Genomic DNA, 12,123 nt, shown 5'->3' with positions numbered 1-12,123 from the left:
TGATCCCTTGAAATAGAAAAAGTGTATAAACAATGTTGGAAGCGGCCTGTGACTTTCATTTCTAAAAAGCTATAGTTAGTAGTTACCATCTGCAAAAATGGGGTCAATTTGTTAACCGTAAAGCATTCGCCTAGCACACATTGGGTCCATGTGTTTCGGCAACTCACTTTTCTTTGGGCTTAGAGTTTGTGTACTTTTGTTTTAGAGGGCTGCTAAAGGCATCCCAAATTTCTTTTCTTTTCTTTTTCTGTTTTTCTTTTTAATAAATAAGGTATCAATGTACTCATGAGCACTAGCTTGATTAAATAAGGATGTAGAGAGAAAAAAGTGAGCATATAATCTTTAAAATTTCATTCCAATGAAAATAGATCATTACAGTTGAAGATTCTGAGGCAAGTTAATTACCAGCTTGTAGGTCATATTGATTGTGGTATCATCACTTAATATGATAAAATGATTCAATGATTTGAAGCAACTAGAGAACTTCAGGAAGACCTTATTTGGGATTGAGGTTGGATATAACTATAATAATAAAATATTTGATAAACACTAACTACCATAACTTAAAAGTTAAGTTGATTTGATTTTGCACTTGTATAATGAAAACTCTATTATATCTTTTACTAATTTTGTCAAAATAATTATTTAAAAATTATATTTACTACATACTATTAATTTTTATTTCATAATTATAGTTTTTAGAACAGTAATAACTTAAAAGGTATAACACCTCAATACCAAATAAGACCTCAAGTATGGCATTTCTAAGTACCTCATTGGAAGTCATCTTAAGTACAAAACTCTGGATATATTCTTTTCCCCAGTAAACAAACAGAAACCACATCATCAGTTTCCATCTAAATTAATGGAGGTAGTTTTACATAATCTTCAAGAAAATTATACACAACTTTACTTGAGTTGAATATGTGTGATTTTAGGCTTCACTTTTCTTTAGGGTGGGCTAATCCTTACTCCTTAGGATGGTGAATTTATCATTTAATGTTGTGATGCCCCATCCCTTAATATACACACATTTCTAGCTCCATTTTCACATTCATGGCTCCATTTTCCTGGAAACAAGCAGAGGACACGAGCGTGCTTGTTTCATTTTTTTTTTTAATATTGATTACACATATTTACAATCAGATATATATAATTGGGACTTAACTGAAATTTACATTGTTATATTAAATCTATGTATATGTCCAGACAAATAACCCTCACAGAGGAGGAATGTCTCTTCTTAACTCGTATTTCGTAAGAGAAAAAGACTTATAAATAAACTTCATACAATTATATATAATGTTTAATTGAGAAAATTTTTAGTTCATGAGGACTCGAATCCCTACTCTCATCATCTTTTTTAATTGTGAGAGTAGAGATTTAGTAGTGGACCAAAAGTTCATTGGCTCGTGCTTGATTCCTTTTGAAGTAATTAAATCCAACTAACATTTCTGTATAACGCAAGCAGCCACAGCACAGAGTCTATAAGAAATTTATACAGAGCTTTAATTTTGAGACAAGTAGGCCATGAGTACTCTATGGATTTGAATTATGGGGATACAGATGGTCACTTTTAATAAGCTAAGGGTAGCATTCAAAGTAGAGCAATAATGCTAGATAGCGTTGTGGCCTTAGCTTTATGCTGAGCAGCCAACTTTTGAATCTTTTGAAGAATGATGAGTAGATCATCAAAACATACCTCGGTTTCTGTGCTTAGTAATCTTAAGTATAAACGGATTTGTTTAAAATAATTCTAGCTGTAATCCAAATCATCTGAATTTTCGGTAAAGTTTTAGCAAAGGCTGTTCCCTCTGTCTTATCATACGATATTAAATCATTTAAATATATATTAATGAGGGTACCTTTATTTTAATAAATAAAAAAATATATTTTTTAATAAATTAATAAATAATAAAACATAATTTTTTAATTTATTAAAATCTGTAAATTTTTATATTTTAATAACATTCTCATTTTATTAAAATAAAAATGTCCTTATTAAAAAAAACTATATAAAGTAAAGATGTTTGTCAACTATATAAATATATATATGTATGTATATGTACACACACACATATAGAGTAAAGGATCCCTCGTTAGAATATTATTCTATGTATGTGTGTGTATGTATTTAACTTGATTTTGTCTATTTATATATTTGTAATTGATTTTTAGTACTTCTAACGCATTATTCGGTTCTAATTTAAGTCATGTCCATTTTAGTCCATTTAAGTCACTTGTATTTAATTTCTTAAGTACTAACGTTTTTACATATTGAAGATTTAGTATCAGAAACCAGTTACATATATATAAATAGATAAAACAAAGTTACATAAACATTTAGTAATTATAGGAAGAGAAATAATCTTGAATTATAAGAAAATGAAGAAATAGAAAGAAATATGGCGTAATAGTAGAAAATATGAGAAATGATATGACTAAATAGCCGTGTAGCGACATGATAGAGACAATCTCACTCAAAGACTTTTTCTACTCGGATAAGAAAAGTAGGACCCTAGCACAGTGCTCTAACAGCCCATTTGAGTGACCAAAATGCTCATGTAAAGAATAATTTTGTATTTCTTTTTAGGGGGTTATATATGTCATTTGGGATGTAATGAAATTACACTTCTTGCAAGGTACTTTGGTGGCAACTACAAAAAATTAGCAGACTTGGAGAAGGAAACAAAGGAGTTTTGAAATCCAGCAGAAAATCAAATGCTAATGTGAAAAAGCAGTCAACAAATGGGAAAAGCCCAATTCTGCTGTCAGGATTGAGATTTTTTATATTTTATTTTCCCAATTGTATGTGTATTTTGCTTTTGATGACTTCTATGATTAGGCTTTAATAAATTTCTTGGGATCAACCCACACAGAATTAAGCACCAAAAAAGCAATGATTGGGAACACCTTGCTCTTTTAGACCGAATGTTGATATACTTTATGGCTGAATGTATGAGCAAAGAGGCCAAGGATCCAAGCTAAACAGGGAAAGAAGTGTAAGAAGCAAAAGCAAGGAACACTCATAAGATAAATCATGAATAATCATTTGCAGAACCCACAACAACATGGATCATTTGCTCTAATCATTTTCTCCACATCCAAATTACTTAATTTCATCTCCAAGAAATGAATCCAAATCTGAACAAAAGACAGTAGTCTATCTGCAAACTTTTACTTCCAGGTTTACAAAAGTAGACTATTATTGTTGTTAGAGATTATCGTGTGATCTATAATAATTCCTTACAGAATATACATAAGAAATATTGAAATTCTCAGTTTGACCATTTGGATTTGGCAAACACCACCAACTGTCCAAAGTAAAAGGGAAAAAATAATCGCCAAAATGCTAAGACATTGATTTTGAATAGTAACATGTGGATCAGAATCTGATGCTGGCAATAGCGTACCAACACTGAGTATTCACTGCAGCACATTACTACCTTTAATTAAATGCTGTGGAACAGGAAGAGCAATGAAGACGAAATGAAAGGCCAAATTCTGAAGAGGGATATTTCATCTTTCTTCTTAACTGAGGCAGTTGAGGCATAATTAAAACCAAAAATGCTAGAATAATGATGAATGATTGCACAAGGCTCAGTGGATCTTGATTAACTTAATTAAAATTAATGACAAAGAAGAAGCTATACATATACACACCTTCATTTAATCCCCCACCTACCCATCATGTTATACTGTATTTCCATTTTTCCCCCTCCGCCTAAAACTACAAAAGTGCAATAAACCCACCACCCATTTTCCAGAAAAGAGGAAAAAAAAAAGAAAAAAGAAAATTGGGAGAAGCTAGACCTCCATTTTCATGGCTGAATAGCTTTAACAACTAACAAGTATCTCACTAGCAAAGACACAAAAAAAAAAAGGGAAATTTTGACTTAGACTCTAAGCAGGTAGACACTAAGCTCTGGAGTTCCATTGCTGTCAGGATTCATCATATAGAAAGCCTCTGAATCTCTAGACCCAACAATTCTTTCAAACTTTGCTCTCATGTACATAATTTCACCATCAGCATTAGCCTCAGCCTCATCCCCAGTTCCTGGCAAAACACCAGCACCCATTGAGATTGGCTCCACAGCTTTCAGAACCTTCCACTCTTTGGCCCCACATTCTCTCCTGGTCGCAAATCCACATTTCTTGCCATTGCAATAAGTCCTCCACATGGGCTCTTCCAGCAAGCGCACAGCTTTCTTCTCATCTTCTTTTTCCTTGTCACATTCCAGGGCAATCCTCACCAACCCAGATGCCATTTCTCTCACTAATCCGCTAATTGGCGTGGCAAGCTCCACCAGGAAAGCTGGCGGGGAATTGGGATCCTTTTGGAATGCAAAATGGACGTGGCCTCGCTTGGAGCCGAAAAGGGTCCCCGTTACTCGGGGACCTAGGCCCAATGGGAGGTTTGATCTGTGCTTACCGAATGTTGAGAGGACCGTTCTGAGCCTGGCAACAGCAACAGCTGGGAGTTTCTTCTTTGGTGTTTGCATAGAGGCTTGGTGGAATGGTTTTGTGTTTGTGTTCACATTTTTCTCTTCTTCAGTTGTGTTTGCAGGGGCTTTAAAGGTTGGAGCTTGATCATGAGCATGATGATGATGATCATCATCATCAGTACCAACCTTTTTGGTCCAGTGGAAGTGTCTCTTGGAGGAGAAATCTTGAGAGGTTTTAGCCATGTTTGGCTTCATTTGCTAGAGATGGTGTACTGTACTTTGATTGTTGAAGGAAGTGAGTGAGTGAGAGTGACTCTAGTTTCTACTCTTTTATTGAAATGTTTTTGTGGAGGCTTTTGCTGTATTTTTCAATTAAATTAATTCATTGTTTCTGGTTCTTTGATATGGTGCAAGAGAATCCTGACAAAAGCAACATAAGGCTGACCCACCAACTGATTTAGGAAGCAAGAGAAAAAGAGAGAAGGAGAGAGAAAGGGTAAGAGAGTGTGTTTCATTCAAATGGAAAAGAAAGGAATCTAAGGGGACAATGTGTGTGTTAGTTCACTTTCTTTGTGGGGTATAAAAATAGAGAAAGAGAAGGGATTTGGCTTGACTGACTCTTTTGACCTGAATCCCCATAAAAGAGTAAAGTGTTGTTGCTGCAACACAATTACAAAATACCACACAAAATACAAAATCCCAAACCCAACACAAAAACACATCACTGATATTCATGTTCAGACTTCAGACATGGCATGCCAACATTTGTTCTGGTCTGCTAATGTGCTAGCCATCTGTCTTGTAGTGTTAAAACGTGTGCTACTGTTGGTGGCTTTGGCTAAATCTTGGGTTCAAAGGGGAGTTCTTGAATCCTCTCATGAAATCCCATTTCTCTAAGCCCTTTGGTGACATGTCCACATTTCACACCAACCTGCGAACTGACGCCTCAATTGTCTGTAGGACCATTAATATTCACTTTATTTGAATGGATTTTACCAGTATTTGACACATCACTTACCTTTGTAGGACCACTTCTACAAGTTGTGCATCCTAAGTGACTTCAAATCTGCAGCTGCCCAAATTGCCACATTGAATAGCTACAAACCGTTCATAGTGGGGCTTGCCACATCAGTCAGTTGCTTATTTTAATAAAAATCATTAGGTATACATATATATAAAAGAAGACATCATGCCCTAATTAGCTTAAAACCTCTTTCAGTATAGATATTGAATATGCCACCAAAAAAGCAAGAATTATAAAAGCAAGTTGAAAGACTGGGTTAAGTCTGTCTTTGCCCATTCCCCCTTCTGCCTTTTTTGAACAAAATTCTTCACTATTGGCACTCTGAAAATAGAATAGAGCAAATAATGGAACCATATATGTAATCAAGGGAAGGATTTTGAACAAAGCTCACTAATTACATTAAGTTATAGACAATGATCCATAAGATAAAGTACAAATGGAAGTGCATATCCACATAGGCTACTGCACTCACAAAGGCTTTTTGTACATAATATAAGAGACTAAAGGCAGAACAGAAAGAGTCAAGGATGCTTGCCTATGGCTGGAGAAAATTAAAAGTCCTATAGTTAGTTAGCTCTCTAAACTTGGGTTAATGTCCGGTTGCTTGGGAGGGCCAGCGGCTCCACCGTTCATTCGTGCACGTGCCTCAGCAAACATTCTCTGCTGCTCAGCCGCTGCTTCTTCCTCCGTCATCTCGGCCCCATTGCTCCATTTGCCACCTTTCAACGAGTCCTGCTGGTAGGCATTTCTATAAATATTAGCATCTACTCTTGCGCCGTGCTTAAAAAGATGAACTATAGTAACTGTGGAAATTCATCATCCACAGATTCGATAGCCCAGTTCAACTGACTCAGCAGTAGCACAACAAGAGGAAACCAGCCAGCCAATTGCCCAACAAGTTTTTCAAGCATTTGGTGGCTACAATCCAGTTTCTAAACAAGCTTCTAGAAAATCAAACATGAATAAAGGGCATGAAAAAAATAGAAAATTACCATAGTCTCAAGCTTGTGTTGCTCGTATGCAGCATAGACCTCCTCGATGTACTCACCAAACCCAAGAACCTAATATCATAAATCACATTATTACTCTGATGTAAATGATGCAAACCACCACAATCACGTGTAACTTAAATTCAGAGAGCAAACAAGCTAAATACAAGTAAACACAACACAGTAATATACATATTGCTAACAAACTCCAGATCTTGCGTGGCAGGCTTGTTTGGATAAAAATCCCCAGCATTATTAAGGGAAAATAATGTCAATTTTCTGCCAAAAAAGACACTAAATACTAGGCCATATGCAGTGGCCGATTACATGAATTAAATATCGAAGATGCAACCTTCATAGAAATGAAAACACAACACATGGAAGGGGAAAAAACCCAAGGATCATGCCACCACTCAGACACAGTTTATTAAGACAGGTAGTAGACTAAGATTGACTAATGCTGATTTGGAAAGAAACCTATAAATTCTTTTCTGCCCATATTAGTTTAGATCATCTTTTAAGGGCTGCTTCAATTGTATCTGCTGGAGCCTGAGACCAGGCTCTCTTGCAATTTGAAACAAATAATGAGTAGAAAAAGAAATCTCACTGCTCTTTGAGCTCTAGCTGAGCTCTCTCCCCAGATTTAGGACCATATAAGTTAAAAAAAGTCTTTCCTGAATGTTGTTACGATCAAAGCTACTAAAAAAATTCAAGGATAACTGCTTATTCCTCCAACAACAAGAATATGACTGACTAGCAGTCCAATAATCGAAACCCCGCAGGACCCTTTTGTTAGAACTCTTCATACTGTAAGCATTATTAACATATACTTTATCCAACAAAACCAAAACGATGGAACTATAATATGGACTATTTCAAGTTATTGCCTATTCAGCCACAGTATCATGAATTAACAAACAAAAGTCAGACAAATCAGTTGCGATTGCAAAGATACTTAAGGAAGGAAGATTGAATAAAGTAGAAAAAGTGAACATGCAAAGCATACGTAACAATAACCAAATTTAGACTTTAAGATGAGTGATGTAAGAAACAAAAACCTCCAAAGCCTTGAGTACATGCTCGGGAGCAATTGTTCTTTTATCCTCCCTGCTGCAAACTTCATTGGACTCAGAGGAAACAAGATTTATAAACTCTGCAAAGCATTAAAACAAAAAATTTTAACCATTATCATAATATCCATTTGACAATTAAAGTGTAGAACAATTAGTAATAGAGAACTACAAATGGAATGCATTTTTTTCTCCTAAAAAAATCATGATATATGTATATAAAAGCATCCAAGAATATTTTCCACCTAATGCATTTAAGGCACCCACAAGGACTGCCAGATTTGACTTGTTATATCTTTGAAGTTGTGCGGTAAAAACTGTAGTCCATGACAATAATTGAAAAAAAAAAGTAATAAAAGAAACATAATCATCTAATAAATCAGTAGGACAATGATCATCATGTTCTCTCAAATGGGTTAACATGCCTTCGTTAAACTTTCATGTTATCTCAAGAAATTTCTGATCAAGGAAAAAAAAACATAATCATCTAATAAATCAGTAGGACAATGATCATCATGTTCTCTCAGATGGGTTAAAAACGCCTTCATTAAACTTTCATGTTATCTCTTCTGATTAAGTAAAGAATAAGTTCATAACGGCCAAGCTATTTCACACTCTCCAGCCTCAGAATTGCAATATTATCAACATCAGTAAGTCAAAGAATGGTAGTTGAAGTAATGTTTATATAGCTTGTCTTCAAAAAAAGGAAAGACTGTACTAATTTAGAATACTCTTTTGCACACAGATTAAATCCCGTGGACAGGGTTGTCCATCCAGTAGGAACTAAAAAATCATTCTTCTTTTATGGTATCATGACAAATCCTGGTGAAGGAGAATACTCCCTGAAGCAATAATATTTATGCACTCCTCTTGTGACCTATCTGAAAAAGGCTAACAGTCCACCTTGTTCTCCACCAGAGACATTGGGAACATTTATAGTTATAAGCATACACATGTAAAGTGACAGTCATGAAATGTCAAACTCATGCTTCATATATAAAAGCAGCTAGTTACAATTACTCCTGCCCTGGATTGTCTGAAAACTAGATTTCTCGACTGAGAATCCATATAAACCAGTTGCTGGCCTGGAAGCCTATAGATAAAGAAGATATAACAAATTGTGAAATTCCTTCCATCTAACTGAAGCTCTAATATTGAAAGATGATTTATAATAGAATTTAGTCAAGACTTAAGCTCTTCTAAATGAAAAGTCCAATATTTATGATAAAATTTAATCAAGACTATAGACTCTTCTAAATGAATAGTTCAAACATTAAAACCCAAATAAGAGGAGATGATTCTGGAACAAAACCGCATGGAAGCACCTTTCTCATAGTATGGAAATACTTTCATAGATTGCAATAAAAAGTCTTTAGGAATCACTCACCCGAAAAGAAAATTATTCAGCTACATATAGAAGGGGGTAATGGGAAAAATAACAATAAAAAATCACATTGAAGAATTAAATCTTTATCCAAAAAGAAAAGTTGCATTTGATTGATGCAGCTCATAAAAATGAAGGTGGAATCACATAGACGTCATGAAATTCCATTATTTACTTACCTATTCTCATGGTATGAAAATACTTTCACAGATTGCAATAAAAAGTCTTTAGGAATCACTCACCCGAAAAGAAAACTATTCAGCTACATGCCAAAGGGGGTAATGGGCAAATAACAATTCAAAAATTGCATTGAAGAATTTAAAGGTTTATCCAAAAAGAAAAGTTGCATTTGATTGATGCTACTCATAAAAAATGAAGATGGAATCAGATGGAAGTCATGAAATTTCATTATTAACTTACCTACACAACACTCAATCAAAAGATCTTGAGCATCTCTTGCAACACGTACATCTGCTGGCAACATCTCTTTTATAATTTTAGTCATTGTAGCTGAAAGAAAAGTCACAGTCAGGTAACTACTAACTATCATGCTTAAGGATCAACCTCATATGCTAATAAACAGCCATTACAAACTTCCAACAAAATATAAAAGATGTGAAACATAACTTCCTAAGTTTTTTCAATGTGTGTCTTGTTCCTGAAAAGTGATTGGTTTAGGGAGCTTACAGTTTAAGCACCCAAGCAACACCTTAGATTCAATGGCTACATATAGAAACATGAATTTTGAATAATAAGCCACTTAAATTATATTTTAGGTGTTGTCAACCAAAGAGGATGTCAAGTGGTATGCCTATCGAACAGCCGGGGTAATAATTTAAGGCAAGTATTGTATCAATATGTAAAGGTAAAGTAATAACATTTAAAATTAAATGACTTCAAAATAATTCTATCTTCTACTTCAAAAAGTTTCCAAGAACATCAGGAGCTTATGTGTCCTCAAACATAAAAATCTTAATTTATAAGAAATTGATAGCCAACTTCTCAAATTTCCATTAATCAAAAAGGAACATGAGTCGGACGAGTAAACAATAAGTGTGAGCAAGGCCAGAGAAAAGAAAGAGGAAAAGACAAACCGATGATACTGGATATATATATGACTTAAGCAACAATTCAAAAAAAAAAAATTTAAGATAAGATAAAAACATATGGTCAATCATACAGTTTTCGATGAAATTCATGTTTTAGTAGCAAAGTCAAGAAGAAAACTGCCCCGTCAATACAGAATGATTACTGTCCACGAAACTTAATCCCTATGCAACTTGAAGCAACCCCCAAATAGCACTAGTTTCATATCTTCACATGAACAGCAACCACCTAAGATAGTTTATTATGCTTAAGTTGACAACTTTATAATTTCCTCTCGATGCCTTATCACCTTCATAATCAATCAATTAACAATCCTCTGACCGAATTTAAATGAATTTCTCCTTGTTTTTCTCATTGAGAAAAAACAGTTAGCTATATTAAAAAATCACTCTTAGAAAATACGCAGAGAAAAAATAGAAAAAAAATGAAAAATTAACAAAAAAAATATTTAAAAAAAAAACTGACCTTTTGGGAGCGATGCGTCCTCCTTTGACTTTCCAACAATATCCATCGGCTCCATCTTTAATCTTCAATATATACAAGAGATTAATAAATCAAATAATAAGAATTATCGATCGCATATATCGTATACATGAAAAATCGGAAAAGAAAACAACGACGTAGTCATCGAAAAACCGATAACAGATCTGAAGGGGACTTACCGAGTCACCGAACCGAGTCGAACAGAGAAACGAGAGAATCAACTAAGGATGCAGAAAACGAGTCAGTCGAGTTAAGATCCGAGTCGAGGGACGATTCAGTGGAAGGGACATCGTTGATATATACTGGATTTATCAAACAAAGTCATGGCTTTTGATGGTTGTTCTTCACGATAAGAGAGAGAGCTCTCACTCGCATGCGATTAGGGCAAACGCAAACAAACAAAACAAAGCTGCTCCCTCACGCGCTCACTCAGGAACGTCGTGTGGTGGTCGTTGTGCGGGACCCGCGTGTAGTGGATAAGATGGTTGGAGAGTGCTGGGACGTGAGAGTTAAGGGCGCGTGAGGATTCCAATTTCTATGTAATTTTTTCTCTCAAATATTTTTTTCTTTTTTAATTGGATAGGGAAAAGCGAAAGAGAAGGAATATATTTCCAAGGGCAGTATTTAGTTTTTAATTTTCACTCTTTAATCGTTCACGCACCAATGAAGTTTCGTACGTGTGTTGTCCAGAAATAAAAGACAGGGCTAGTACAAATTGCGGGATTGACCGGAGTGGGCTTTTTAAAAGTTATTGGGCTTGGGCTATGTTTGATGAACGTTGGCCCAAGTTATTAACCACTTGTGTTTAGGCCCATTGGAAATGTATGTATATTTGTTAGAACAAAATCTACGAACTTTTTAAGTCACCACTTCAGATTGTTTTAAGACAATAAATTGCATTAAAAAGAGTTAAATTGGCAAATAATATATCATATGACACATCAAACTCATGTATAGTACTTACGTTCTCTATGAGAGTCTAGGACTCCAGTTTGAATTAGGACTTAACAACATAAAATTCGATTTTGTTAACTATAAATTTCACGTAATCAAAAAAGAAAAATACTTTTTGCACTACGATATAATAATTTGGTCTACTCCACCTCCCACACCTATTATATGTGAGATCACGTACACATATATATAAGGGGTGGATCAATAACCTCTAAAAATATTCTCAATTTTATACTCATTAATATCCATTAAATTTTAGTTGAATCAAAAGATGAGATTTACTAAAATTAAATATTCAAGATTATTTAATAATTTTTTCTTTCCACGTAGACCTCACCTCAAATCTTTCTCTCTCTTATATTTTCTCTCTTCCTTCATGTGCTCTCTCTCTACTCCTCAATCTTCTCTTCTCTTGTTTGTTTTTTAATATTTGACTTTTTGTTTGCCTTTTTTTCTTGGCCACAATTTTTTTTCTCTCTCTCCAAATTCACCTCACAACTCTTTGTGAAGATGCCTGAAAACATAGAAGATTTGATATGTTGTCATACTTTTATGATTGTATTTATATTTATTTTAGCTAACTTTTCTAATTCATAAATTATTTATTTTTTCAATATTTTTATCTTTTATACCTAATCTATTTTTCATTCTATTAAATCGTTATGTT

General features: G+C 34.4%; 2 protein-coding genes across 4 annotated transcripts; both read right to left on the bottom strand.

The window, feature by feature from the left end:
• Positions 1-3,664: 3,664 nt before the first annotated feature.
• Positions 3,665-5,740, bottom strand: LOC18050052 (protein MIZU-KUSSEI 1). Of its 2 annotated transcripts, none has more exons than XM_024188151.1 (2): positions 5,464-5,740; positions 3,665-5,383 (listed from the first exon to the last, which is right to left on the bottom strand). In XM_024188151.1, exon 2 carries the CDS (start codon positions 4,698-4,700, stop codon positions 3,897-3,899), a length of 804 nt encoding a protein of 267 aa, XP_024043919.1. In that variant the 5' UTR covers positions 4,701-5,383; positions 5,464-5,740; the 3' UTR covers positions 3,665-3,896. The 2 variants fall into 2 exon arrangements, with proteins under 2 accessions (XP_024043919.1, XP_006440890.1); XM_006440827.2 differs by having other exon boundaries at positions 3,665-5,376.
• Positions 5,741-5,826: 86 nt separating this feature from the next.
• Positions 5,827-11,148, bottom strand: LOC18050050 (protein Dr1 homolog). Of its 2 annotated transcripts, none has more exons than XM_006440825.2 (6): positions 10,682-11,148; positions 10,485-10,546; positions 9,333-9,422; positions 7,517-7,611; positions 6,462-6,530; positions 5,827-6,204 (listed from the first exon to the last, which is right to left on the bottom strand). In XM_006440825.2, exons 2-6 carry the CDS (start codon positions 10,537-10,539, stop codon positions 6,040-6,042), a joined length of 474 nt encoding a protein of 157 aa, XP_006440888.1. In that variant the 5' UTR covers positions 10,540-10,546; positions 10,682-11,148; the 3' UTR covers positions 5,827-6,039. The 2 variants fall into 2 exon arrangements, with proteins under 2 accessions (XP_006440888.1, XP_006440887.1); XM_006440824.2 differs by having other exon boundaries at positions 5,827-6,201.
• Positions 11,149-12,123: the final 975 nt, after the last annotated feature.

Source organism: Citrus clementina, unplaced genomic scaffold (assembly GCF_000493195.1).
Source record: "Citrus clementina cultivar Clemenules unplaced genomic scaffold, Citrus_clementina_v1.0 scaffold_3, whole genome shotgun sequence".
NCBI lineage: Eukaryota > Viridiplantae > Streptophyta > Magnoliopsida > Sapindales > Rutaceae > Citrus > Citrus x clementina.
The sequence above is the reverse complement of the archived record's forward strand: the minus strand, read 5'-3'. Positions and strand labels throughout refer to the sequence as shown.

Bases quoted from the DNA above. Each gene is read 5' to 3' on its own strand.
- LOC18050052 (XM_024188151.1), bottom strand. From the start codon at position 4,700: ATGAAGCCAAACATGGCTAAAACCTCTCAAGATTTCTCCTCCAAGAGA.
- LOC18050050 (XM_006440825.2), bottom strand. From the start codon at position 10,539: ATGGAGCCGATGGATATTGTTGGAAAGTCAAAGGAGGACGCATCGCTC. The intron at 6,531-7,516 runs GTTTTTGTTTCT...TTATGATATTAG, and splicing joins ATGTACTCAAGGCTTTGGAG to GTTCTTGGGTTTGGTGAGTA. The intron at 6,205-6,461 runs GTAATTTTCTAT...AATGCCTACCAG, and splicing joins AACACAAGCTTGAGACTATG to CAGGACTCGTTGAAAGGTGG.